A 26,271-nucleotide genomic window follows, 5' to 3' on the forward strand; every position below is an offset into this window, starting at 1 on the left:
ATAGGCCTACTCTTCTTATGATTTGTGTTGTTAGGTTGATCAGGTACCCCTTAATCTGTGATTATGAACAGATCTTTGTTAAGTTTATTTGATAAGTCTCTCACCTGCACTTGCCAAAGGGGAGTCTCCTCACAAAGGGCCAGAGACAGCTGTAGAGGCCAACAGACGAGGCCAGGCAGAATATCCCAATGATGATATACACTAAACCGACAGAGAGCGCGAGGATTAGCATACACACAGAGAGAAATTAACAGGAGGGCTGTGGCTAAAGCAACAAACAAAAAAAGGTATGTAGAACTCAGATCGATTGTCTGTGGGGCGAAGTTAACCTCCCCTTTCATGAAAAAAGGCATGACCATCATGCTTTTAGGGAAAGAGGATTAAATCTAGTACATGTATTAAACTGTGAGTTTGACCAATGCCAGTCATTTTCTCTGTGACAGAAAACTTTGACCCCTGCAAGAAGGGCATTGTATTTCAACTAGCTTATTATAATGTAATTACTTATTTTTTTACTGACAACTAAAAAAACAGGTAGAGAGAAAGAAAGACATGGAGAAAGGCTGAGGGAGGCGGACAGACAGACAGAGCGAGAGAGACAGAACGCTACAGGTAGAGAGAGAGAGGTAGAGATAACGACAGCTACAGGTGTATATCTAGGTGTGTACCCAGGTGGTCGTAAAAGAAGTAGAGCAGCACCAGCATCGAGCAGCACATGACCACAAACACAGAGATCATGATGGGCGTCACGTCCACTGTCTCCTCTTCCTGCTTCTCCGCGCTGTCGTCACGCTTGTGCTTCATGTAGCGCCTGCAGAGGGACACAACAGGGACACGTGAGGGAGGGAGGATGCCTCTGGAATGCCGAACTGACCTCTGATCAGTAGAGGCAATTTCACTCTAGCCCTCTCCCTCTCTCCACTCTGCTCTTAGTCACCCCAGCAATGGCCACTCAGCCTTGCAGTGTAGCTGGCTCTCTCTCTCTGGTCAACATCACTACTGAGTCACTCTAAACGACAACACCAGTCACACAGCCATGCCCTCCACTCCACATAGAACGTCTCTTCAGACAACACAAGGATTCACTCAGCCTTGCCCTATGACACTGCCTCCACACACAGTAGAATGAGTCTTCAGACTGCAATTCAATGGAATAACATCGGACAAGATTAACTGTGTTGGGTGGGATTTCCCCAGAGATGATAACTAGGGATGTGCATCTGACTCTATACATGGGCTCTAATATGATACAGGAACGATCCATTTTCATTTGAAACAATTCGGTTTGATTAGAGAACGAATCGATGCGATTTGGTAAGATACACTAACATTTGTTGCATAAACACATACATTTTCCATTCTAAATTAAGAGCCCGAGGACATACAGAGGGCTCCCTCAGGAACAAGCCTGACCCCAGTGATCTGCGTGAAGAGGCAGCGAAAGAGAGGCCGGAGGGCGGGCTGCCTTCTGAGGAGTAGGCGGCGATCGAATAAACCCCCACTCCCCTCAATTCTGCGAGCAAACATGCAATCTTTGGACAATAAAATGGACGAGTTATTGGGAAGATTAAACTACCAATGGGTCATTAAAAACTGTAACATCTTATGCTTCACGGAGTCGTGGCTGAACGACGACAATATCAACATACAGCTGGCTGGTTATACGATGTACCGTGTGTCATGACATTGGCCTCTTTGAGTACAGGGAGGACAGTTGACCATCTCCCCCCTTGCACCATCCCCCAACCTACCTCCCACCACCCAGACCCTGTGTGAAAGGGTTGTAAAATTCCAGAGGAGAATCTTACAACCACATGACACAGAGGGGTCCCATAGAGAGACACAGGAAATTCTTCCAACTCACAGAATTGGGGAACCGAATGACTTTTGTGTTCTGGAGAAGGTATGGAAGATTGGTGAAGAATCCAGCTACGAACTGGTCCGCTTGGTAAAATTTTGTGATACTCAGAAGAGACAATATAGCCATATTACCATAAAACGGTTTATATAATTGCCTCAGCCTTGAGACTTGCATCCACATGGTTGTATAGAATGTATTAATAAGGATAAAGCTATTTGTAATACATTGAGATGCTATGTACTGATGTTAATGTGATAGAATTATATTTCTGTACCAAGCTTAACTCAGTCATCGGCACGCCCCCAGGGACACAGACAGGACCAGGTGTCATGTGACATGTTCACTATAAAACCATAGCCTGATCTACTTTCTTGAGACCCGGCCTCCACTCCATTGCGAGTTGGCCAATAGGTTTGACCATCCAAGTACTCTACTGAAAGTGAACTATACCACGTGGTTAACTTTTAGACTATTGATAGCGACAGAATAAGAACAAGTCTTTGATATTAATTATTAGTCTGCAGCTAAGTAAATTATATCATTGAACGCGAAGACCAACGAAACATCCATTCTATGACGACATTAATGAATGTCGCTTTGAAAGATCCATTCTAACCGAGAGAGAGAGAGAGAGAGAGAAAACTCTCCAACCGGGCGACGCTCCAACAAGGATCCCGACGACACACTGAGCGTAAATATATATTGATTGCAATTGTTCCCGAATGAGTGAGCATTCAATTGTCAATATTAATGAACTCTGTGTACCTCCTCAGCTGAACCTTTATGACCCATTGTTCTACAAGACACCAGCCATGCCTGTTTTAGCCCACTAGGGCACATTACCCTACCAATTCTTTGTGATGATAATTACTGTTTGTATACTTTATGTGAATTACTTAGTTTAGTAAATAAATGATTTTAAGACAATTGATGTATGGATGATTTTAGTAAAGACTGGGTTCGTGCAGATACAACAATTTACGACGTTTGGAATGAGACTGGACGCGAGATAAAATACATCATTTAAACCAGAAGATAATCGGCCTATACTATAATAGAATATAATGTTATAATATAGGAAAGTTATATTAGGAAAATTATAACTTTGTAATCTGAATATTTTCCTTGGTGCCCCGATCTCCTAGTTAATTACAATTAAACGATGAATCAGTTTGATCGCGTGATAATAATTACAGGGAGTTAATTGATAAACATGTCTTCAGTTTAATGGTACCCCAAAGACACGACACGTGTGGCTCAGTTGGTAGAGCATGGTGTTTGCAACGCCAGGGTTGTGGGTTCGATTCCCACGGGGGACCAGTACGGGGAAGAAAAAAAAATGTATGAAATGTATGCACTCACTACTGTAAGTCGCTCTGGATAAGAGCGTCTGCTAAATGACAAAAATGTAAATATAACAGCGGTGTCTGTTAATAAGACAAGGGGCAGCGGTCTATGTATTTTTGTAAACATCAGCTGGTGCACGATATCTAAGGAAGTCTCGAGCATTGCTTGCCTGAGGTAGAGTTTCTCACGATAATACGATGTACCGTGTGGCTGGTATAAAAGTAAACTTCTGAAGACAACTCATCTGGCTATACCTGCTGAACAGGGCTTACAATATATTTTATTTTGATTGTTCAGGTTCACCATCAGCAATGGTTTTGGTAGTTATGCTTTAAACAATCAGTGCATTTGGTCATTTGTATATAAACAGGGTAAAGTTGATAATTTCATAACGAGGACGGCAATCACGTTTGCGAAGCGCACTGCATGGCCGAAGCGAAACGAGCACGCCGTAGAAACGTTTGAACAGTCAAAACCATTCGATTTTGAGATGGGATGGAATCCAAAGTTGTACTACATATTCATTGGATAATTTGTAAACGTTAAATATTGTTACATTACTAGCTCAAACACTTAGTCTGAAAAAATGACAAGTGATGGTGATTTCAGAACCAAAGTGGGGGGACAAAAAAACATAGGCTCCCCCCAATCTGATAGTGGTAGTGGGTCGGTAGATGCCGAGTCTCCCTTTGGCTCAGCTCAGGTGCCTATATAGTACACACCATAGACATACATAATTTACACTCTCACACACACACACACATCAGCTCAGACAGCTCCAGCTCATGAGCTACATCAGCAGCAGATATTAATTTAAATCCAATTTTATTAGTCACATGCACCGAATACAACAGGTGTAGACCTTACAGTGAAATGCTTACTTACGAGCCCCTAACTGACAGCGCAGTTCCAAATAATACGGATAAGAATAAGAGATTAAAGAGGATCAATAAAAAATAACAATATATACAGGGTGGGTGCCGGTACAGAGTCAATGTGCGGGATCACCGGTTAGTTGAGGTAATATGTACATGTAGGTAGAGTTAATTAAAGTGACTATGTATAGATGACAACAGAGAGTGGCAGTGGTGTGGAGAGGGGGGCAATGTGAATAGTCTGGGTAGCCATTTGACTAGATGTTCAGGAGTCTTATGGCTTGGGGGTAGAAGCTGTTTAGAAGCCTCTTGGACCTAGACTTGGCGCTCCGGTACCGCTTGCCGTGTGGTAGCAGAGAGATCAGTCTATGACTAGGGTGGCTGGAGTCTTTGACAATTTTCAGGGCCTTCCTCTGACACCGCCTGGTATAGAGGTCCTGGATGGCAGGAAGCTTGGCCCCAAGCTTGTACTGGGCCGTTCGCACTATCCTCTGTAGTGTCTTGCGGTCGGAGGCCGAGCAGTTGCCATACCAGGCAGTGATGCAACCAGTCAGAATGCTCTCGATGGTGCAGCTCTAGAACCTTTTGAGGATCTGAGGACCCATGCCAAATCATTTCAGTCTCCTGAGGGGGAATAGGTTTTGTCATGCCCGCTTCATGACTGTCATGGTGTGCTTGGATCATGTTAGTTTGTTGGTGATGTGGACGCCAAGAAACTTGAAGCTCTCAACCTGCTCCACTGCCCCGTCGACGACAAAGGGGGCTTGCTCGGTCCTCTTTTTCCTGTAGTCCACAATCATCTCCTTTGTCTTGATCACGTTGAGGCAGAGGTTGTTGTCCTGGCACCACACGGCCAGGTCTCTGACCTCGTCCCTATAGGCTGTCTCGCTGTTTGCCGGTGATCAGGCCTACCACTGTTGTGTCATCGGCAAATTTAATGATGGTGTTGGAGTCGTGCAGTCATGAGTGAACAGGGAGTACAGGAGGGGGCTGAGCACACACCCCTGAGGGGCCACTGTTTTGAGGATCAGCTGGGCAATGTTTTGTTACCTACCCTGACCACCTGGGGGCGGCCCCTCAGGAAGTCCATGATCCAGTTGCAGAGGGAGGTGTTTAGTTCCAGGGTCCTTAGCTTATTGATGAGCTTTGAGGACACTATGGTGTTGAATGCTGAGCTGTAGTCAATGAACAGCATTCTCACATAGGTGTTCCTTCAGTCCAGGTGGGAAAGGGCAGTGTGGAGTGCAACAGAGACTGCATCATTTGTGGATCTGTTGGGGCGGTATGCAAATTGGAGTGGGTCTAGGGTTTCTGGGATGATGATGTTGATGTGAGCCATGACCAGCATTTCAAAGCACTTCATGGCTACAGACGTGAGTGCTACGAGTCAGTAGTCATTTAGGCAGGTTACCTTAGTGTTCTTGGGCACAGGCACTATAGTGGTCAGCTTAAAACATGTTGGTATTACAGACTCGGACAGGGAGAGGTTGAAAATGTCATTGAAGACACTTGCTAGTTGGTCAGCGCATGCTCGCAGTCCACGTCCTCGTAACCCGTCTGGCCCTGTGGCCTTGTGAATGTTGACCTGTCTAAAGATCTTACTCACATCGGCTGCGGAGAGCGTAATCATACAGTCTTCCGGTACAGCTGATGCGCTCATGCATGTTTCAGTGTTATTTGCCTCGAAGCGAGTGTAGAAGTAGTTTAGCTCATCCGGTAGGCTCATGTCACTGGGCAGCTCTCGTCTGTGCTTCCCTTTTACATTTACATTTTAGTCATTTAGCAGACGCTCTTATCCAGAGCGACTTACAGTAGTGAATGCATACATTTCATACATTTTTTCCGTACTGGTCCCCCGTGGGAATCGAACCCACAACCCTGGTGTTGCAAACACCATGCTCTACCAACTGAGCCACACAGGACAAGGCAAAGCTGGGCACAGTGCGCAGTTGGACAAGGCTACTGATATTGCCTGGGGTTATCCGGCATGCAAAATGACTTGTAGATTAATGACTGTCAACCCAGTTACATGCAGTTCGACACTGAAAGAGAGGACGCATCAGTTGTCACAAAAGATGAGCGGGGCCTCCCAAGTGGCGCAGTGGTCTAAGGCCAGAGATTCTGGGTTCGAGTCTAGGCTCTGTTGCAGCCGGCCGAGACCGAGAGACTCATGGGGCGGCGCACAATTGGCCCAGCGTCGTCCGGGTTAGGGGAGGGTTTGGCCGGCAGGGATGTCCTTGTCCCATCGTGCACTAGCAACTCCTGTGGCGGGTTAGGGGAGGGTTTGGCGGCAGGGATGTCCTTGTCCCATCACTCACTAGCAACTCCTGCGGCGGACCGGGCGCAGTGCGCGCTGACACGGTCACCAGGTGTACGGAGTTTCCTCCGACACATTGGTGCAGCTGCCTTCCGGTTTAAGTGGGTAGTGTCAAGAAGCAGTGCAGCTTGGTTGGGTTGTGTTTCGGAGGACACACGGCTCTCGACCTTCGCCTCTCCCGAGTCCATACTGGAGTTGCAGCGATGAGACAAGGCTAACTACCAATTGGATACCACAAAATTGGGGAGAAAAAGGGGTAAAAAAATATTTTTAAATTTAATTCACAAACAAAAAACATTTGCTAAACATTTTAGCTAATTGCCAATTTGTAGCATTTTAATCTATTTTCTGACAGGTGCGCGGTCAAATGCACTTGTACGTTAATTAAAAAAAATATACATATATATATATATATATACACACATACATACACACACACACACGTTTGGTTTCTGAGCTTGAACTATTATTAATCATTAGTTATAAAAGAGACATGAGGGGTGCCATAATGAAGCTTGGGAGAGGCTGAATGCAGGGAAAATGGTCACATGTGGCAATACTGATAAGGGGAGGAACTGTTTAAGGCCCATTTCACTCAGCTCCCTGCCTAGCAATAATGATGCAATGTGTAGTGATAAGGAGACTCCACCAAAAGTTGGGTATGTATACTACCACGGGTGAAACCATGTCTTTGTCTAATACAGCTGTATTGAACCTCTGGGAAGAAAAACTTGGTTTAAAGCTTTCATAGAATCCGTTGAGTTTGTACTCTGAAAATTAGTAACTATTAATTTATATATACACAGTTGAAGTCGGAAGTTTACGTACACCTTAGCCAAACACATTTAAACTCAGTTTCACAATTCCTGACATTTAATCCTAGTAAAAATTCCATGTCTTAGGTCAGTTAGGATCACCACTTTATTTTAAGAATGTGAAATGTCAGAATAATAGTAGAGAGAATGATTTATTTCAGCTTTTATTTCTTTCATCAAATTCCCAATGGGTCAGAAGTTTACATATACTCAATTAGTATTTGGTAGCATTGCCTTTAAATTGTTTAACTTGGGTCAAACGTTTTGGGTAGCCTTCCACAAGCTTCCCACAAGAATTTGGATGAATTTTGGCCCATTCATCCTGACAGAGCTGGTGTAACTGAGTCAGGTTTGTAGGCCACCTTGCTCGCACAAGCTTTTTCAGTTCTGGCCACAAATTTTCTATGGGATTGAGGTCAGAGCTTTGTGATGGCCACTCCAATACCTTGATTTTGTTGTCCTTAAGCCATTTTGCCACAACTTTGGAAGTATGCTTGGGGTCATTGTCCATTTGGAAGACCCATTTGCGACCAAGCTTTAACTTCCTGACTGATGTCTTGAGATGTTGCTTCAATATATCCACATCATTTTCCTACCTCATGATGACATCTATTTTGTGAAGTGCACCAGTCCCTCCTGCAGCAAAGCATCCCCACAACATGATGCTGCCACCCCGTGCTTCACGGTTGGGATGGTGTTTTCCGCTTGCAAGCCTCCCCCCTTTTCCTCCAAACATAATGATGGTCATTATGGCCAAACAGTTCTATTTTTGTTTCATCAGACCAGAGGACATTTCTCCAAAAAGTATGATATTTGTCCTCATGTGCAGTTGCAAACCGTAGTCTGGCTATTTTATGGTGGTTTTGGAGCAGTGGCTTCTTCCTTGCTGAGCGGCCTTTCAGGTTATGTCGATATAGGACTCGTTTTACTGTGGATATAGATAATTTTATACCTGTTTCCTCCAGCATCTTCACAAGGTCCTTTGCTGTTGTTCTGGGATTGATTTGCACTTTTCGCAACAAAGTACGTTCATCTCTAGGAGACAGAACGTGTCTCCTTCCTGAGCGGTATGACAGCTGCAGGGTCTCATGGTGTTTATACTTGCGTACTATTGTTTGTACAGATGAACGTGGTACCTTCAGGCGTTTGGAAATTACTCCCAAGGATGAACCAGACTTATGGAGGTCTACAATTATTTTCTGAGGTCTTGGCTGATTTCTTTTGATTTTCCCATGATGTCAAGCAAAGAGGCACTGAGTTTGAAGGTAGGCCTTGAAATACATCCACAGGTACACCTCCAATTTACTCAAATGATGTCAATTAGCCTATCTGGAATTTTCCAAGCTGTCTAAAAGCATAGTCAACTCAGTGTATGTAAACTTCTGACCCACTGGAATTGTGACACACACACACACACAGTACCAGTCAAAGAAATGTGGACACACCTACTCATTCAAGGGTTTTTCTTCCTTTTTACATTGTAGAATAATAGTGAAGACATTAAAACTATGAAATAACACATATGCAATCATGTAGTAACGAAGAAAATTGATAAACAAATCAAAATATAAAATATATTTGAGATTCTTCAAAGTAGCCACCCTTTGCCTTGATGACAGCTTTGCACACTCTTGGCTTTCTCTCAACCAGCTTCATGAGGTAGTCACCTGGAATGCATTTCAATTAACAGGTGTGCCTTGTTAAAAGTACATTTGTGGAATTTATTTCCTTCTTAATGCGTTTGAGACAATCAGTTGTGTTGTGACAAGGTAGGGGTGGTATACAGAAGATGGTAAATTGGTACCTATTTGGTAAAAGACCAAGTCCATATTATGGCACGAACAGCTCAAATAAGCAAAGAGAAACAACAGTCCATCATTACTTTAAGACATGAAGGTCAGTCAATCCGGAAAATGTCAATAACTTTGAACGTTTCTTCAAGTGCAGTCGCAAAAACCATCAAGCGCTATTTATTTAGAATTCAAGGCACACTTAACTACCATGGCTACCACAGCATTCTGCAGCGATACGCCATCCCATTTGGTTTGCGCTTAGTGGGACTATCATTTGTTTTTCAACAGGACAATGACCCAACACACCTCCAGGCTGTGTAAGGGCTATTTGACCAAAAAGAGTGCTGCATCAGATGACCTGGCCTCAACAGTCCCCCGACCTCAATCCAATTGAGATGGTTTTGGATGAGTTGGACTGCTGAGTGAAGGAAAAGCAGCCAACATGTGCTCAGCATATGTGGGAACTCCTTCAAGATTATTGGAAAAGTATTCCAGGTGAAGCTGGTTGAGAGAATGTCAAGCTGTCATCAAGACAAAGGGTGGCTATTTTCTACAATCTAACATGTAAAATATATTTAGATTTTTTTAACACTTTTTTGGGCTACTACATGATTCCATATGTGTTATGTCATAGTGTTGATGTCTTCACTATTTATCTACAATGTAAAAATTGTCAAAATAAAGAAAAACCCTTGAATGAGTAGGTGTCTATACTGTATATATCTGCCACACTTCTTGATGTCCTTGCTGATACTGCTACTACCAGTCTCACTTGTTGTTGTCCTAACTGCTACTGCTACTACTAGACTACTACCAGTCTTACTTCTTGATGTCCTTGCTGCCGGCCCAGTATCCTCCGATGGCCACTGTCCCCACAGCCATGAGGAAGATGATGACCATGTTGTAGTCCAGGACAGGCTCGCTCGGGGCGTACATGGCCACCTCTCGGCCCTGTCCAAACGTCTGCAGGGGACAAGAACATGGCATTTGGGTCAATTTATTGATATTTGTTAGTCAAGTTCATTTTCAAACATTACGTTTGTTTGAACAGAGTCACATACATGAGGATGCAACATGCCAACCGCGGCAGATAAAACATGTCATAAATAGAACTGACCTGGTATCTTACCCTCAATGCTTTCTCTACATGTTAGAGACATCTCTGATCTATAAGATATATGCTTTACTGAACATTGCACAATCCCACATTGTGCCTTGCTGAACAGTGTTGATGTAGCCTGGTCCCAGATCTGTTTGTGCCATCATTCTACTCCTTGACACTCCTTGTCATGCCAAACAAGCATGATGGCTGGTACCCAGGCTAATATTGGTTGGTCTCCCCTCTCACCTTCCTGATGTCCAGCATGTCAATGTAGCTGAGCAGCGCCACAGGGATGTCAATCTTCTCATACTGAGTCTTGTTTCCTGCCGGTGGGGTCTTATCAGGAAAAATAAATGAGCAAATACGGTACAGAACCAAAAGCCTTTTGGAAAAATCTATATTCAATCTATTATTCATACACAAGTAGGCTACTAGGACAGATACACACGATGACCTACAGTCACCTCCAAAATAATTGCCACCCTTGACAAAGCAAAAAAGACTGTTTAAAAAATAAATAATACAAATACTGTGCTATATTGTATGCTCAAATTATATTATTTTCTACTAATGCAATTGTTCAGAGAAATATTTTTGTTTAACAAGTAAAACAACCAGAAAAATAGGTGTCAAAATTATTGGCAGCCCTGTTTTTAATACATCTTTTTCAAAAATATTTCATGAATTTGGAGAACACATTGGGAGGGATCTTAGACCATTCCTCCATACAGAATATTTCCAGATCCTTGATATCCTTCAGTCTGCACTTATGGACTGCCCTCTTCCATTTAAACCACAGATTCTTTTAAATCAGGTTCGAGTCAGGAGACAGATGGCCAATGCAAAATGTGGATTTTGTGGTCAATTAACCATTTCATTGTGAATTTTGAAGTGTACTTGGGGTTATTGATCCACAAGTTTGAGCCTCCTGGCAGAATCAGACAGGTTTTTGGCTAAAATATCCTGGTACTTGTTAAGGTCAACGGCATCAGGAACTCTAACTAGGGCCCCAGGACCAGTGGAAGCAAATCAGCCGCATAACATCAAAAGATCCACCACCATATAGATAGGTACCAGTAGGTATGAGGTTATTTTCTGCATACTTCTTTTGACGCCAAACCCACCACTGGTGTACATGGTTTTGAGACTTAGTGACCCGAAGATACCAAGTTGTGTAATTTTCCAACTTTGACTCTTAGATTTTTCTTTGACTCCCAAACCATCTTCTTCACTGTGCATGGGGACACTTGCGTCCAATACCAGGCAAGTTGACCACTGTTCCAGTGGTTTTAAACTTCTTGCCCTAATAGTGGTAAGTGGTATATTTGTTCATTTTTCTAGCAATTTTTGTTGTACCTAATGCCTGATTTATGAAGGTGAACAACCATTTGTCTTGTCTTTGCCTTTTCTCATGGTGATGGATGTCATACATTGTACATGCGTGTTACCAAATTTGTATACCCCCAGTGAAACGGGAAGACATGGAAGGCCACAATACAGTACAAACTGAGATTATGTTAAGTAGAATGTTATTACAGATTTTATTTTGTTTGATTTAATTTCTAAGAATCTTTAGGGGTGCCAATAATTTTAACATCTTTGAGAAAACATATATTACTTCTTAAACAAAATCGTTTTCTCTAAGCAATTGTATAATTTTTCATACAATATAGCTCAGTATTTATATCATTTATTTATACAGTATTTTTTGCTCATCTTCATCAAGGGTGCCAATAATTTGTGGTAACTGTATAACCTGAATACTAAGGTGTGTCCCAATGCTCTTATTCTGCTTCTTTCCTTCCAAGCCTATCAGAACTGCAGTAGTGAAGATCAAAGAGAACAGGAGAGATAGCTAAAGAACATAGACAAGTATGACAACCACAGGCTAAAATGATAGGACTTGCTGAATGATATGGTTTGACTCTTACTAGCCTGTCTTTTCTGAATGATATGAGTTGATTCATGCCAGCCTGTCTATATGAGTAGTCTCTCACCAGCTTGTCTTTGCTAAATGAGTTGACTCTTACCAGCCGCGGTCTTTGCTGAATGATATGACCAGTAATGTAGTTGTAAATGCTGATTGCCATTCGCGGTAAGTAAAGTTGCACTCCCTATACTTTCAATGCCTTTTTTTCTGCAAAAGGTGGTTGAACACAAATTTGGTTTTACCCTCCAATACACCATTGGATAATACTCTTACCAGTCTGTCTTTGAAGAACAATTCACCTCTTACCAGTCTGTCTTTGCTGATGATGAGCAGCCCTTTAGCTCCGTTGAGCTGGGCCAGGCGGACCTTCTCGTAGAAAGTGCAGTTCCCCCTCATTACCATGGGGATACGATTGGGGAAGCCCCCCTCCGGGACTTCCGACGAGGAACACAGGACTGACGGTGTCAGGTCATAGACCTGGAGACGGGACTGGAGACAAAGGATAGGTTAACAATGGGGGCTGCTCGCAATGTTTCAACTTGTCAGGGCAGCTGTATTTTGAGAGTATCCAGCATAGAGCACAAACACACACGAATGTTTGTCCGACATCTCTCAAGAAGTTAGGTTACTCCACCACTTACTGCTTTGTTGAGGTGCTGAGGTAGACGAGCCCACTGGGAGTTGAAGAAGATGCAGTAATCTTTTCCTTTGCTCTGGCCTTTGTTTCTGAAATTGGCCATGCCATATTCCCCGACAACCTGGCATAAGATAATGAAAATGATTAACAGACAGTGGTCAGAAGATCTTAAGATGTTTCAGACTGGCCTAGACCTTGATAATGACTCTCAGTTCCATTACATTACACATAAGAGTCATTGGACGAAGGTGTAATGTTCAGACCGAGCCCCGACACTCAATCGGAACCAGTGGAGGCTGCTGAGGGGAGGACAGCTCATAATAACGTCTGGAATGGAGTCAGTGGAGTGGTATCAACCACATGGAAACCATGTCTTTGATGTGTAGGATACCATTCCATTGACTCCATTCAAGACATTATTATGAGCCATCCTCCCCTCAGTAGCCCCCACTGGTCTGAACATTAACACGCATCGCTTGCGGTACGGTTTTGGAAGCATAAGGACTGTATCCTTCATATAAGCAAAAAATAATTAAAAGAAAACTACAGGTTAAATTGATACACACTTTTATAGGGTTAGTGTTCCCACACAGCCATATCTCCATGTTACAGCACGTTTACGGAAGACAGAAGGACCACCTGTGCTAATTAGCTCTCTAGCATGCTCCGAACAACTGTGTGACGGAAGAAGGCTGCCAGAAACGTGTTGTCACCCAAAAAATACTGTGATGAAGTCGGTTATAACACTGTACAGTAAGTCTATATTTGGCATTTTGCAAATTATTTGGATGTAATATTAACTTATGGATAGGGGGCAGTATTTTCACGGCCGGATAAAAAACGTACCCGATTTAATCTGGTTATTACTCCTGCCCAGAAACTAGAATATGCATATAATTAGTAGCTTTGGATAGAAAACACTCCAAAGTTTCTAAAACTGTTTGAATGGTGTCTGTGAGTATAACAGAACTCAAATGGCAGGCAAAAACCTGAGAAGATTCTGTACAGGAAGTACCCTGTCTGACCATTTCTTGGCCTTCTTTGTCATCTCTATCCAAAACAAACGATCTCTGCTGTAACGTGACACTTTCTAAGGCTCCCATAGGCTCTCAGAAGGCGCCAGAACGTTGAATGATGACTCTGCTGTCCATGGCTGAAAAACAGTAGCGCATTTGGTAAGTGGTCGATCTGAGAACAATGAGATGGGTGCGCGCGTGCACGTGAAGAGTCCATTTTAGATTTTGAGTCTTTGAACGGAAAGGACGTCTCCCGGTCGGAATATTATCGCTTTTTTACGAGAAAAATCGCATAAAAATTGATTTTAAACAGCGTTTGACATGCTTCGAAGTACGGTAATGGAATATTTAGAATTTTTTGCCGCTATTTGGATATAACTATGGATTATTTGGAACCAAACCAACATTTGTTGTTGAAGTAGAAGTCCTGGGAGTGCATTCTGACGAAGAACAGCAAAGGTAATCCAATTTTTCTTATAGTAAATCTGAGTTTGGTGAGTACCAAACTTGGTGGGTGTCAAATTAGCTAGCCCGTGATGGCGAGCTATCTACTCAGAATATTGCAAAATGTGCTTTCACCAAAAAGCTATTTTAAAATCGTACACCGCGATTGCATAAAGGAGTTCTGTATCTATAATTCTTAAAATAATTGTTATGTTTTTTGCGAACGTTTATCGTGAGTAATTTAGTAAATTCACCGGAAGTGTTCGGTGGGAATGCTAGTTCTGAACGTCACATGCTAATGTAAAAAGCTGGTTTTTGATATAAATATGTATTTGATTGAACAAAACATGCATGTATTGTATAACATAATGTCCTAGGAGTGTCATCTGATGAAGATCATCAAAGGTTAGTGCTGCATTTAGCTGTGGTTTTGGTTTTTGTGACATTATATGCTAGCTTGAAAAATGGGTGTCTGATTATTTCTGGCTGGGTACTCTGCTGACATAATCTAATGTTTTGCTTTCATTGTAAAGCCTTTTTGAAATCGGACAGTGTGGTTAGATAAAGGAGAGTCTTGTCTTTAAAATGGTGTAAAATAGTAATATGTTTTAAAAATTGAAGTTTTCGGATTTTCGAGGAGTTTGTATTTCGCGCCACACCTTATCATTGGATATTGGAGTGGTGTTCCGCTAGCGGAACGTCTAGATGTAAGAGGTTAAAGTAAAGGGCTTTATGTTTCTAAAACGGTATCTAAATTGAGAATCGATACACATTTAGATGGAGTATTTGGCTGTTTTGGCTGCCAGAGCCAGTCTACCTCTGAAAATAACAAGGTCCTTGGACTTTAAAGTGACAATCAGCAGTAGAAACAATAACAAAGGCGTGTCCCCGCCCCTGTTTTGGGAAAAAGCTGATGATAGGGCTGGAGAAATGTAACCACCCTCAAATACATAGACAGAGCTATGATGCAAGGAATGACCATAAATGATATCACAATTATAGTTTTAACCTGTTAGGGCTAGGGGGCAGTATTTGCACGGCTGGATAAAAAAAATGTACCCGATTTAATCTGGTTACTAATCCTACCCAGTAACTAGAATATGCATATACTTATTATATATGGATAGAAAACACTCTAAAGTTTCTAAAACTGTTTGAATGGTGTCTGTGAGTATAACAGAACTCATTTGGCAGGCAAAACCCTGAGCCATTTTCTGACAGGAAGTGGATACCTGATGTGTTGTATTACCTTTAAACCTATGCCATTGAAAAACACAGGGGCTGAGGAATATTTTGGCACTTCCTATTGCTTCCACTAGATGTCACCAGCCTTTACAAAGTGTTTTGAGTCTTCTGGAGGGAGATCTGACCGAACAAGAGCCATGGAACGATGATGGCCCATTAGACACCTGGCGCGCGAGTTCATGTTGGGTACCCTCGTTCCAATACGTTATAAAAGAGTATACATTCGTCCACCTTGAATATTATTCATGTTCTGGTTAAAAAAGGCCCTAATGATTTATGCTATACAACGTTTGACATGTTTGAACAAACGTAAATATATTTTTTCCCCTCGTTCATGAAGTGAAGTCCGGCGGGCTTAGATCATGTGCTAACAAGACGGAGATTTTTGGACATAAATGATGAGCTTTTTTGAACAAAACTACATTCGTTATGGACCTGTGATACCTGGAAGTGACATCTGATGAAGAGAATCAAAGGTAATGGATTATTTACATAGTATTTTCGATTTTAGATCTCCCCAACATGACGACTAGTCTGTATCGCAACGCGTATTTTTCTGGGCGCAGTGCTCAGATTATTGCAAAGTGTGATTTCCCAGTAAGGTTATTTTTAAATCTGGCAAGTTGATTGCGTTCAAGAGAAGTAAATCTATAATTCTTTAAATGACAATATAATATTTTACCAATGTTTTCTAATTTTAATTATTTAATTTGTGATGCTGACTTGACTGCCGGTTATTGGAGGGAAACGATTTCCTCAACATCAATGCCATAGTAAAACGCTGTTTTTTGATATAAATATGAACTTGATAGAACTAAAAATGCATGCATTGTCTAACATAATGTCCTAGGAGTGTCATCTGATGGAGATTGTAAAAGATTAGTGCATCATTTTAGCTGGTTTTATGGTTTTGGTGACCCTGTCTTTGAATTGACAAAACATTACACACAACTCTTGTAAATGTACTGTCCTAACATACTCTAAATTTATGCTTTCGCCGTAAAACCTTTTTGAAATCGTAAAACGTGGTTAGATTAAGGAGATGTTTATCTTTCAAAGGGTGTAAAATAGTTGTATGTTTGAAAAATTTGAATTTTGACATTTATTTGGATTCAAATTTGCCGCTCTTGAAATGCACCTGCTGTTGATGGAGTGCACCACGGGGGGGACGCTAGCGTCCCACCTAGCCCATAGAGGTTAAACCTCTACGGGATCGGTGTCCCCCCCACGGGACGGTTGAGCTAACGTGCGCTAATGTGATTAGCATGACGTTTTAAGTAACAAGAACATTTCCTAGGACAAAGACATATCTGATATGGGCAGAAAGCTTCAATTCTTGTTAATCTAACTGCAGTCCAATTTACAGTAGCTTTTACAGCGAAATAATACCATGCTATTGTTTGAGGAGAGTGCACAGTTATGAACTTGAAAATGTAATAATAAACCAATTAGGCATATTTGGTCAGTCTTGATACAACATTTTGAACAGAAATGCAATGGTTCATTGGATCAGTCTAAAACTTTGCACATACACTGCTGTCATCTAGTGGCCAAAATCGAAATTGAGCCTAACCTGGAATTTTTGTGACCTTTCTCTTGCATTGTGACCTTTCTCTTGCATTTCAAAGATGATTAAATAAAAAAAAATACTCCTTTATAAAGTGGTCATCTCTGTATACCCGTCGCAAGACCCACTAGTTGATGCTTATTTACAAAAACCTCTTAGGCCTCACTCCCCCCTATCTGTGATATCTACTGCAGCCCTCATCCTCCACATACAACAACCGTGTTGCCAGTCACATTCTGTTAAAGCTCCCCAAAGCACACACATCCATGGGTTGGTCTCCTTTTCAGTTCGCTGCAGCTAGCGACTGGAACGAGCTGCAACAAACACTCAAACTGGACCGTTTTATCTCCAGCTCTTCATTCAAAGACTCAATCATGGACACTCTTACTGACAGTTGTGGCTGCTACGCGTGATGTATTGTTGTCTCTACCTTCTTGCCTTTGTGCTGTTGTCTGTGCCCAATAATGTCTCTACCATGTTTTGTGCTGCTACCATGTTGTGCTCCTGCCATGTTGTGTTGCTACCATGCTATGTTGTCATAGGTCTCTCTTTATGTAGTGTTGTGGTGTCTCTCTTGTCGTGATGTGTGTTTTGTCCTATATTTTTAATCCCAGCCTGGTTGTGAATTAAGTTGTCAAGGAAGTGAATTTGTGTTTATACAGGACCTACCCTCCGTATGGAGACTCTGGTTCGCATTTCCAGAGCAAGCATAAATTGTTTTTAAGACTGGCCACACTAACGTTAACTGTGCGTGCAGTACCGCATCTTTCCAACACCAGTTAACGTTAGCTAGCTAGCTTTACTCTTATGCACAAGCTTAGCTAGATATTTCTCAAAGTGACAATACCAGCAGACACGATATGAGAGGCGTATAAACGATTAGAAAATGAATCTTAAACCACCGCAATACTTAAATGATCAAAGTCATGTTACACAAGGATTTACAGAGGACATCTAGCAGACTCGGTGTGGCGCAGTGGTCTAACGTGCTGAACAAACCGCCCGCGTGCGTCTTCGCGCGCATGTTGATTTTGTCCACCCACACCAGACGCGAGCAGGACACAGGTTGAAATATCAAAACAAACTCTGAACCAACTATATTAATTTGGGGACAGGTCGAAAAGCATTAAACATTTATGGCAATTTAACTAGCTAGCTTTCAGTTGTACAGGGATATAAACATTTGGTTGTTATTTTACCTGAAATGCACAAGGCCCTCTACTCTGACAATTAATCCACAGATAAAGGGGTAAACTGAGTTAGTTCCTAAAATTCTCTCCACCTTCTGGCTTCCTCTTTTGGCTTTATATGGCGGTTGGCAACCAACTTTAAGGTGTATTACCACTACCAACTGGACTGGAGTGTGGACCTCAGTTCATCTTTCAATCACCCAAGTGGGTATATGCTCCTAAAAACCAATGAGGAGATGGGAGAGGCAGGACTTGCACATGTAAAGTGTCACACATAGAACCAAGTTCTATTTTAGCATCTGGATACGCAGATGCTCGTTGATGCACACGCGATGCGAGCGGTGTGGTCAGCATGTAATGCACTGCATCGCAGTGCTAGAGGCGTCACTACAGACCCAGGTTCGATCCCGGGCTGTATCACAACCGGCCGTGATCAGGAGTCCCATGTGGCAGCGCACAATTGGCCCAGCATCGTCCGGGTTAGGGGAGGGTTCGTTGTAAAAAAAACAATTTGTTCTTAACTGACTTGCTAGTTAAATAAAGGTTAAATAAATACACAATAATAACGAGCCCTGTGTAGCTACGAATATTCTCAGCGCCCTACTGTACCTCGACTAACCTGTACCCCCGCACATTGACTCGGTACCGGTACCCCCTGTATATAGCCTCGTTATTGTGATGTAATTGTCTTGTGTTACTTTTTGATTTGATTTAGTTTATTTAGTAAATATCTTCTTAACTCTATTTCTATAACTGCATTGTTGGTTAAAAAAAGGTACGCATTTCACGGTAAGGTCTACACCTGCTGTATTCGGCGCATGTGACAAATAAAATGTGATTTGATTTGTACTCAATCGTTGGTGTATGTTAGCATGCACGCTAATTACCTTGACAAAAGTACACGTACTGACTGTTTAGATTGTTTTACAGATTAAGGCCACATTATATTGGGTGAATAGACATGAGACCAATCTCACCTGTTTTATGAGAATAACTGCCCAAACCAGGTTTAGCGAAGCCTTCATGTTGCTTAGCTTATTGTTATCTCCCCATTACCCGCACTACTCCGGTCCAGTCGTGACTAGTTACCACAGCCACAAAATCATAAATATGGCTAAACTCCGCCTATTTCTAAAAAGTATCTTCTTAAAATCAGATTTTAAACCGAACCTTAACTACACTGCTAACCTTATGCCTAAACTTAACCTTAAATTAAGACCAAAAAGCTCATTTTTGTTTTCATGAATTTTTTAAAAACATTTTTTTATTATTATTATTGGAGAAAAATCTGTATAAGAAGTATACAAACAGACAATGATAACATATGCTAGGGGGTACAACAAACGACAGATTATACAAAGACCTTAAAAGGTGCACACATATTGATTGTTTTAACAGCTTTCTTATTAGAAGAATGTATACTGGTCTTAATGTACTGCTAGAATTCCTTATAGAAAACACAGAAGTGTTTTTTTATTAGTGAATTTACATTTATGAATATGACATTTTGCCATTAGCACAATCAGATTATTATGGTTAAGGAAACCGAGCAGCACATTCTCCCATAAAAAAACAAAAGTCATCAAGAATATCAACAATTATAAAACTGAGAATATCTTTCCATAATTGTTTTCATGTAGACAATGCCAAAATAAATGTGAAACTGTTTCTGGATGCTCAACACAAAAAGTACAATCAATGTTAATGTATTTTTTAAGATTCTTCAGGTAATGATTCGCAGGGTAATACTTATGGATCATTCCGAAAGAGACCTCTTTGAACTTGTTAACAAGCAAGTATTTGTTTGGTAATAACCAGACTTTTTCCCAACAAATATTAGTGACCAATGTATTCCAGTAACTTGTGACATAAGGAATGGACACAATATCCATTTGAAATAAAGCACGTATAGACCTATTGTTCTGAGGGAGCAAGGAGAAACATATTTTCCCTATTGGTTTTCATGAATTTTTATGATACCCATTGCTCAGCACAGTGCGGCCACCAGCTGTTTTGCCAGCTCCCGCTCATATTATCAAATGCGTTTATCATTGGTTCATTTTGATCCAGCGCCGAGTTGCATACATTTTGATTGGTTTACATCGATGTCAATGAAATTATTGCGATAAAATCCAGGTGTTTTCTGTCAGCATACTAGCTAAACTTGTGATTTACAATACATTGAGGCGTTAAAATTGGCCTAAAAATTGGCTACATTTGATTTAATGTATATAGAAACAACTTGAAACAGCTGAGCTAAAAATTTATTATTTTGCTTCTTCCGGGTCAAAGGTTGGAGTTCGAAAGGCGTGGCTGGAACAGTTTAAAAATGGCGGTGAGTCAATCATATCTTCCATAAACTTTTCTAAATCGTCGTAAACTATTTATTGTCTATTGTATATTATTTACTTAGCGATTGAAAATACGTGTCTCTTTCAATCTAGTAACAGTATTCTGGTAACTAGCAAGTGAGGGCAGAGTAGACATATTTGGGAGCGTGCTGTTTAGATTGCATCGTGTTGTCAATGAAACCGACAAAGCAAAGAATTATCCACCCACTTGAATACATCTCTTGAAACCCCATTGGGACGTTGCAGATGACGAGAATACATTCGGCAAAACGTGCAAGGTTACGTTAGACTACATTAGAAAATTCCGTATAGACGGAATAAAAAAAACATAAGCATCAAATGAACTCAAGTTGTCTGAGAATGATGGGCCGTCTACTACAAAAACCAAACAGGGCAGTTCGTACAGGCTGCAGGACGTTGTGGAATATTTGGTAGAGGCTTTTATACTGAACAAACAATTTAACGCAACATGTAAAGTGTTGGTCGCATGTTTCATGAGCTGAAATAAAATTCCCAGAAACGTTATTTTCGCTCAAAAAGCTTATTTCTAAAATGTTGTACACAATTGTTTACATCCCTGTTAGCAGTGCTTGACTTGGGATGGAAGAAGTGCAGGAGCTGTCTTTTTCCAAATCGGTCCATTAGACTATATTCACTGAAATTCACAAATTACATTATGCTAGACAGACCTGACTATTCACTGTTAACGGTTTATACAAATTTTCCATGACTTCTAACCAAATGTTCATAACTATTATTATAGCCTACATGAAAAAGTAAGTATTATTGGCACTGGAAAGCTGCTCTGTGTGATGTAGACATACCACCTTCTACCGTGGTTGTGCCCATAATCAAGGCACTTAGTCCCCCACATAGAACTGCACTGTTAGACACATGTTGTTAACATGTGGTCAACCCTCCATCTGGAGAGCTCCTGGGTGTGCAGGCTTTTTCAACATTACAAACAAATACTTTTGTCTTTATAAAATGATTCCCTCGTTCAATAAATCAGGAATCAAATGGATACGGTAGGGTACTTCAAAGCAAGGTATCTAACTAGACATGTTTATATATAAGGCAGAAATAATGTTTCTGGGGAGATCTATACACAGCAAGTTATTTGTCAATTAGGCTACTCTTAGAATATTTTTAACGTTGTCACAATTACATGGCTAATGTTTAATAGAGGAGAATCCCAGCTTTCCAACTGTGCAGATGTATTTAGGCTCCACAGTGCCGGTGGAAAGGCAACAACAAAATGAATGCTTAGTTAGCTATAGTTACCTAGAGAGACAACTGCTACTAGTTATGTTTTGAATTGGTGATCTAGTTAGTCTGTCATTATTTTATACCTGCTTCTGAAATGTCGCGCTCTCTCTCCTCGGGCAACGGCCCACTCGCACTGGCACACATGTAGCACCATAGACCTGCACTGAAGGGTCATTCCGATATTGGCTGATATGTAGTTGTTTAATTGATTGATCATATTTAAAGTGTGCTTTCATGAATTACATTAACAACAATTATGAAACAAATTTCCATGACTTTTCATGACCGTACAAACCCTCATTTGACAATTTGGAACAGCGCATCATGCCATTCAGGCGGGCACATTTTCAATCTGCACAATCTCGAAAAGCCTACTGTCACACACAGATTCACAGATTAGAGGCAAATAAACTTGAACAAAGCGGAATCAAGAAATGAATTCCCACTCTCCATTGCTATTCAATGAAGATCCCGCATTCATTCCGCTTTGATCAACCTTTTTTGCCTTGGTGTGTGCATCTGGAGCCAGTGACAGGCTATTTTGTTTTTTTATAGAGGAGCAATTCTCCCAAAATTTGAAGTGCCGGTACAGCCTTCAAACAGCTCCCGCCCAAGTAAAGCACTGCCTGTTAAGGAGCATTTCTCCTTTGCCAAGATATGCCACACCTGTTAGGTGGATGGATTATCAAGAAGCTGATTAAACAGCATGGTCATTACACAGCTGCACCTTGTGCTGGGGACAATAAAAGGCCACAATGACACAGATGTCTCATGTTTTAAGGGAGTGTGCAATTGGTAACAGCTGTTGTCAGAGAATTGAATGTTACTTTATCTCCCCGTACTATTTGCATTGTCCCCCACATTTTTTACGCTACTGCTACTCACTGTTTATTATCTATGCATAGTCACTTTACCCCTACCTACATGTACATATTACCTCGATTAACCTGTACGGTATCCCCTGTATATAGCCTCGTAATTGTTATTTTACAGCAATTTTTTTTCTCTTTTTTTTCTTCTTCAAAACGCATTGTTGGTTAAGGTCTTGTAAGTAAGCATTTCACGGTAAGGTCTACATCTGTTGCATTCGGCGCATGTGACAAATACAATTTGATTTGATAAGCCGACCACCAACGTCGTTTTAGAGAATTTGGCAGTACGTCCAACCGGCCTCAACCACAGACCATCTGTAACTACACCAGCCCAGGACCTCCACATCCGGCTTCTTCACCCGAGGGATCGTCCAAGACCAGCCACTAGGAACACTAATGAAACTGTGGTTTTGCACAACCAAAGAATTTCTGCACAAACCATCCCAGGGAAGCTCACACCTCTGGACAACCAGAAACTCCGTGCATTTATCAATAAACGTGAAAAACGGAGGTGCAGTTCCTACTAGTGGCCAACTCAGGAGACTGCAAGGGAGACTGCAAGGGTAGTAGCAAAAAAATGGCAGAGTGGATCATTTCTTCCATAAACTCTAGCCTTTTTGGATTTGGTTGTGGCAATTCTGAGGTATTAATTTTGAGTGGACTGAGCGGTGAAATAGAATTAGAACTGCCTGCAACCTACGAGGTAAATTGGAGCCAAGCAACCAGCATAGCAACGGACCCTTTGGTTCATTACTTAATCCGGTCAGAACGTTGCAAATTCTAGCAACAGCCCTAGCAACAGAATCTAGAGCTCATCGAATCCCATTGTGACACTATTTGGCCGGGGGACACTATTTGGCATGACAGCCCCCTTCTTGACATTAATTTCCTGCGATAGTACACATTTTGCCATGGGGCGTAGAGAAAATAACCAGGTTTCCATCTAAACTTTTATGCGAGTAAAGTACATGTTGGATAAAAAAATGTCATGACAGGCCTAAAGGAAATAGCTAATTTGTCTGTAAACTTTCCAAGTGTCAACAAAACACTCTAGACAAGGTGGAATCTTTTTGTGTCAGTAAAATTCATTATGCAAGAAATGGCGGTGGAAAAGCTTTTATGCGCAAATATTGATATAATAACCATCGTATCGAAGTAAACTTGGATGAGCTTTTGCACTCAAGGTATTTAGACCTACTTACACCTAATGGTTATTTTTACTTAAAATTATTATTGCAGATTTACCTAATATACTTGTTATTCAAACATTATTGAATTGATAAATAGTTATTAGAAATTGTCAGGTTGACAATGTATGTAAGTCTTTACGTCTCTAACATAACTGGGTCAAATACCTCCTAAAATGAATAAATTCCTCCTTTCCAATAAATATCGATGGTCTTCTTCTGGTGACATGATGATCGATGCTTGGCTGCCAAATTATTATTATTATTATTATTATTATTAGATTTTTGTAAATTTATTTAACCCTTTTATTTAACTAGGCATGTCAGTTAAGAACAAATTCTTATTTACAATGGCGGCCTACACCGGCCAAATCCGGACAACGCTGGGCCAATCGTTCGCCGCCCTATCGGACTCCCAATCACGGCCGGTTGTGATACAGCCTGGATTCGAACCAGGGTGTCTGTAGTGACGCCTCTAGCACTGAGATGCAGTGCCTTAGACCACTGTCTAGCGGCCAGGGGCCCTAAGCGACCGTTTATGTCGCTTATGCCTGGAACTGACCCTGCATAAACTTATCCAAAACCACCTAATATATCGTCCACTATCGGTTCTATAGTTCTTACAAATTGAAAATAGGTGTCTTTCAATCTAGTTACAGTATTCTGACCACTACTACCGAGAGATGGAGTGGGTTGAGATCTTTGTTAGCGTGAGGTGGAAACTCATGATTGATTCATAGTAGCGTGCTAAATAAATATACTAAATGTTTTCCTTTCAGGACAGAAACCAGGACAGAAACAAGGAAGGGGAGAAGAAGAAGAAAGAGAGTATCTTTGACCTGTCAAAGTACATTGATAAACAAATCCGTGTGAAGTTTCAGGGAGGACGAGAGGGTAGGCCTAAATCACAGTTTTTACCTTTTGATCTAGCTATTGAAAAGAAAGTGAAGTTAACATTTACTTAGTCCTCTTCATTACTATGTGAAAACATGCAGCTTTCACAACAGAACACTGACAAACTTTTGCCTGTGTGGAAATGCTGTTCCATGACTGGCCACAGTCCTCATCCTCTTCTCTAGTGTTCTTCTCCCTGATTCTATTCAAGATAATAATCCAAATTTATTTGTCTCAGCCAGTGGAGTCTTGAAGGGGTTTGACCCCCTGTTGAACCTGGTATTGGACAGCACCATCGAGTACTTGCGGGGTATGTAGCAGAAACTAAGACTTGCTTGTATGACCTCATATCACTTCTACATAAGTAAAAATGCACTCCTGGGTTTGTGAGGAGACTGTTGCCCACAGACTTAAATGGAATACGTATGTGATGTAGCCCCTCAGTAAAAAAATTGACAATGAAACCAAAAGGTCATCATTTGCCAATTTTATAAAGAAGCTTGTGTTGGGTCATTCATGGTGAAGTTGCACATACTGTCAATGACCTCTGGCCTGTTATGTCACTTCCTTCTATTGTTTCCAGATCCTGACGACCAGTTCAAGTTGACCGAGGACACGCGGCAGCTGGGCCTGGTGGTTTGTAGAGGGACGTCCGTGGTGCTCATCTGTCCTCAGGATGGCATGGAAGCCATCCCCAATCCCTTCATCCAGCAGCAGGACGGATAGTCGGCCAGTCTCATTCCTCTCGGATGACCTCACAGTAGTCTAATTCCTGGGGTGTATGTCAATTGTATTTCCTTGATTCCTCGCACCCTCTACTTGCCTCTTTCACAAAATGCATTGGAGAAGATCCGAGGGTGGGGAATGTAAGATTTACTCCATGTGCTTTGAGAAGGAGACAAGGAGGGAGGATGTGAGGATTCAATTAAATATAATTGAGTAACTCCTATGCTCCTCTGCCCCATCTCCCCAAAGTGTACTTCATGTTTACAGCCCCACACGTCTTTGAGTCCCTATAATCAGGAAAATCATTTTGTTGTAATTTAATTGGTGTTGCCAACCTGAATATTGATCTAGCAGGGTATGATAGCATGTATTTTGTTTATAACTGAAGAATAGTGATTTAAATGTTCTTTTTTGGTGGGGAAGTGTCTCTGACTGCAGATTTTTTGTTGTTGTTGCTGTGATGGTAAACACTGAAAACGGTTTTATTACTTTTTACTACTGTTTTCCCAGTCAGGCCAGGATTGAGCAATATGGCATATTATGTTTTTACATTCCAAATGTAATACATTGACTATTTTCTTTATTAGTGTGTTTTGCATTGTCTTTGAGCCTCAATGGAACATAGGGCCCAACTGGATTAAATAATTGTGATTAATGAAACGTACACATGCCAAGCAGTGGCGATTTTAGCATTTAAATCTTGATGGGGCAAAAAAAACAAGTGGCATTACATTTACATTTTAGTCATTTAGCAGACGCTCTTATCCAGAGCAACTTACAGTAGTGAATGCATACATTTCATAATTTTTTTAGTTTTTGTACTGGCCCCCTGT

General features: G+C 41.3%; 2 protein-coding genes across 5 annotated transcripts in view; one reads left to right on the plus strand and one right to left on the minus strand.

Moving 5' to 3' along the window:
- Window positions 1-19,234, minus strand: part of LOC106600469 (signal peptide peptidase-like 2B) — a 54,867-nt gene extending 35,633 nt beyond the window's left edge. For all 4 annotated transcript variants that reach the window (XM_045714856.1, XM_045714855.1, XM_045714854.1 and 1 more), the window contains exons 1-7: window positions 19,117-19,234; window positions 12,682-12,798; window positions 12,347-12,529; window positions 10,357-10,446; window positions 9,832-9,971; window positions 669-811; window positions 105-201 (exon numbers count right to left, since the gene is read on the minus strand). In XM_045714856.1, the coding sequence (XP_045570812.1) occupies window positions 105-201; window positions 669-811; window positions 9,832-9,971; window positions 10,357-10,446; window positions 12,347-12,529; window positions 12,682-12,798; window positions 19,117-19,164 (818 nt within the window). In that variant the 5' untranslated portion in view covers window positions 19,165-19,234. The remainder of the gene's footprint in view (window positions 1-104; window positions 202-668; window positions 812-9,831; window positions 9,972-10,356; window positions 10,447-12,346; window positions 12,530-12,681; window positions 12,799-19,116) is intronic.
- A 1,210-nt stretch (window positions 19,235-20,444) lies between these two features.
- Window positions 20,445-26,020, plus strand: LOC100195694 (LSM7 homolog, U6 small nuclear RNA associated (S. cerevisiae)). The gene is given in 4 exon segments (NM_001140723.2): window positions 20,445-20,474; window positions 24,598-24,712; window positions 24,951-25,022; window positions 25,296-26,020. Coding segments are annotated over 4 exon segments (336 nt in total). The 5' UTR covers window positions 20,445-20,468; the 3' UTR covers window positions 25,439-26,020.
- The last annotated feature ends 251 nt before the right edge of the window (window positions 26,021-26,271 follow it).

Source organism: Salmo salar, chromosome ssa03, assembly GCF_905237065.1.
Source record: "Salmo salar chromosome ssa03, Ssal_v3.1, whole genome shotgun sequence".
Taxonomy (NCBI): Eukaryota; Metazoa; Chordata; class Actinopteri; order Salmoniformes; family Salmonidae; genus Salmo; species Salmo salar.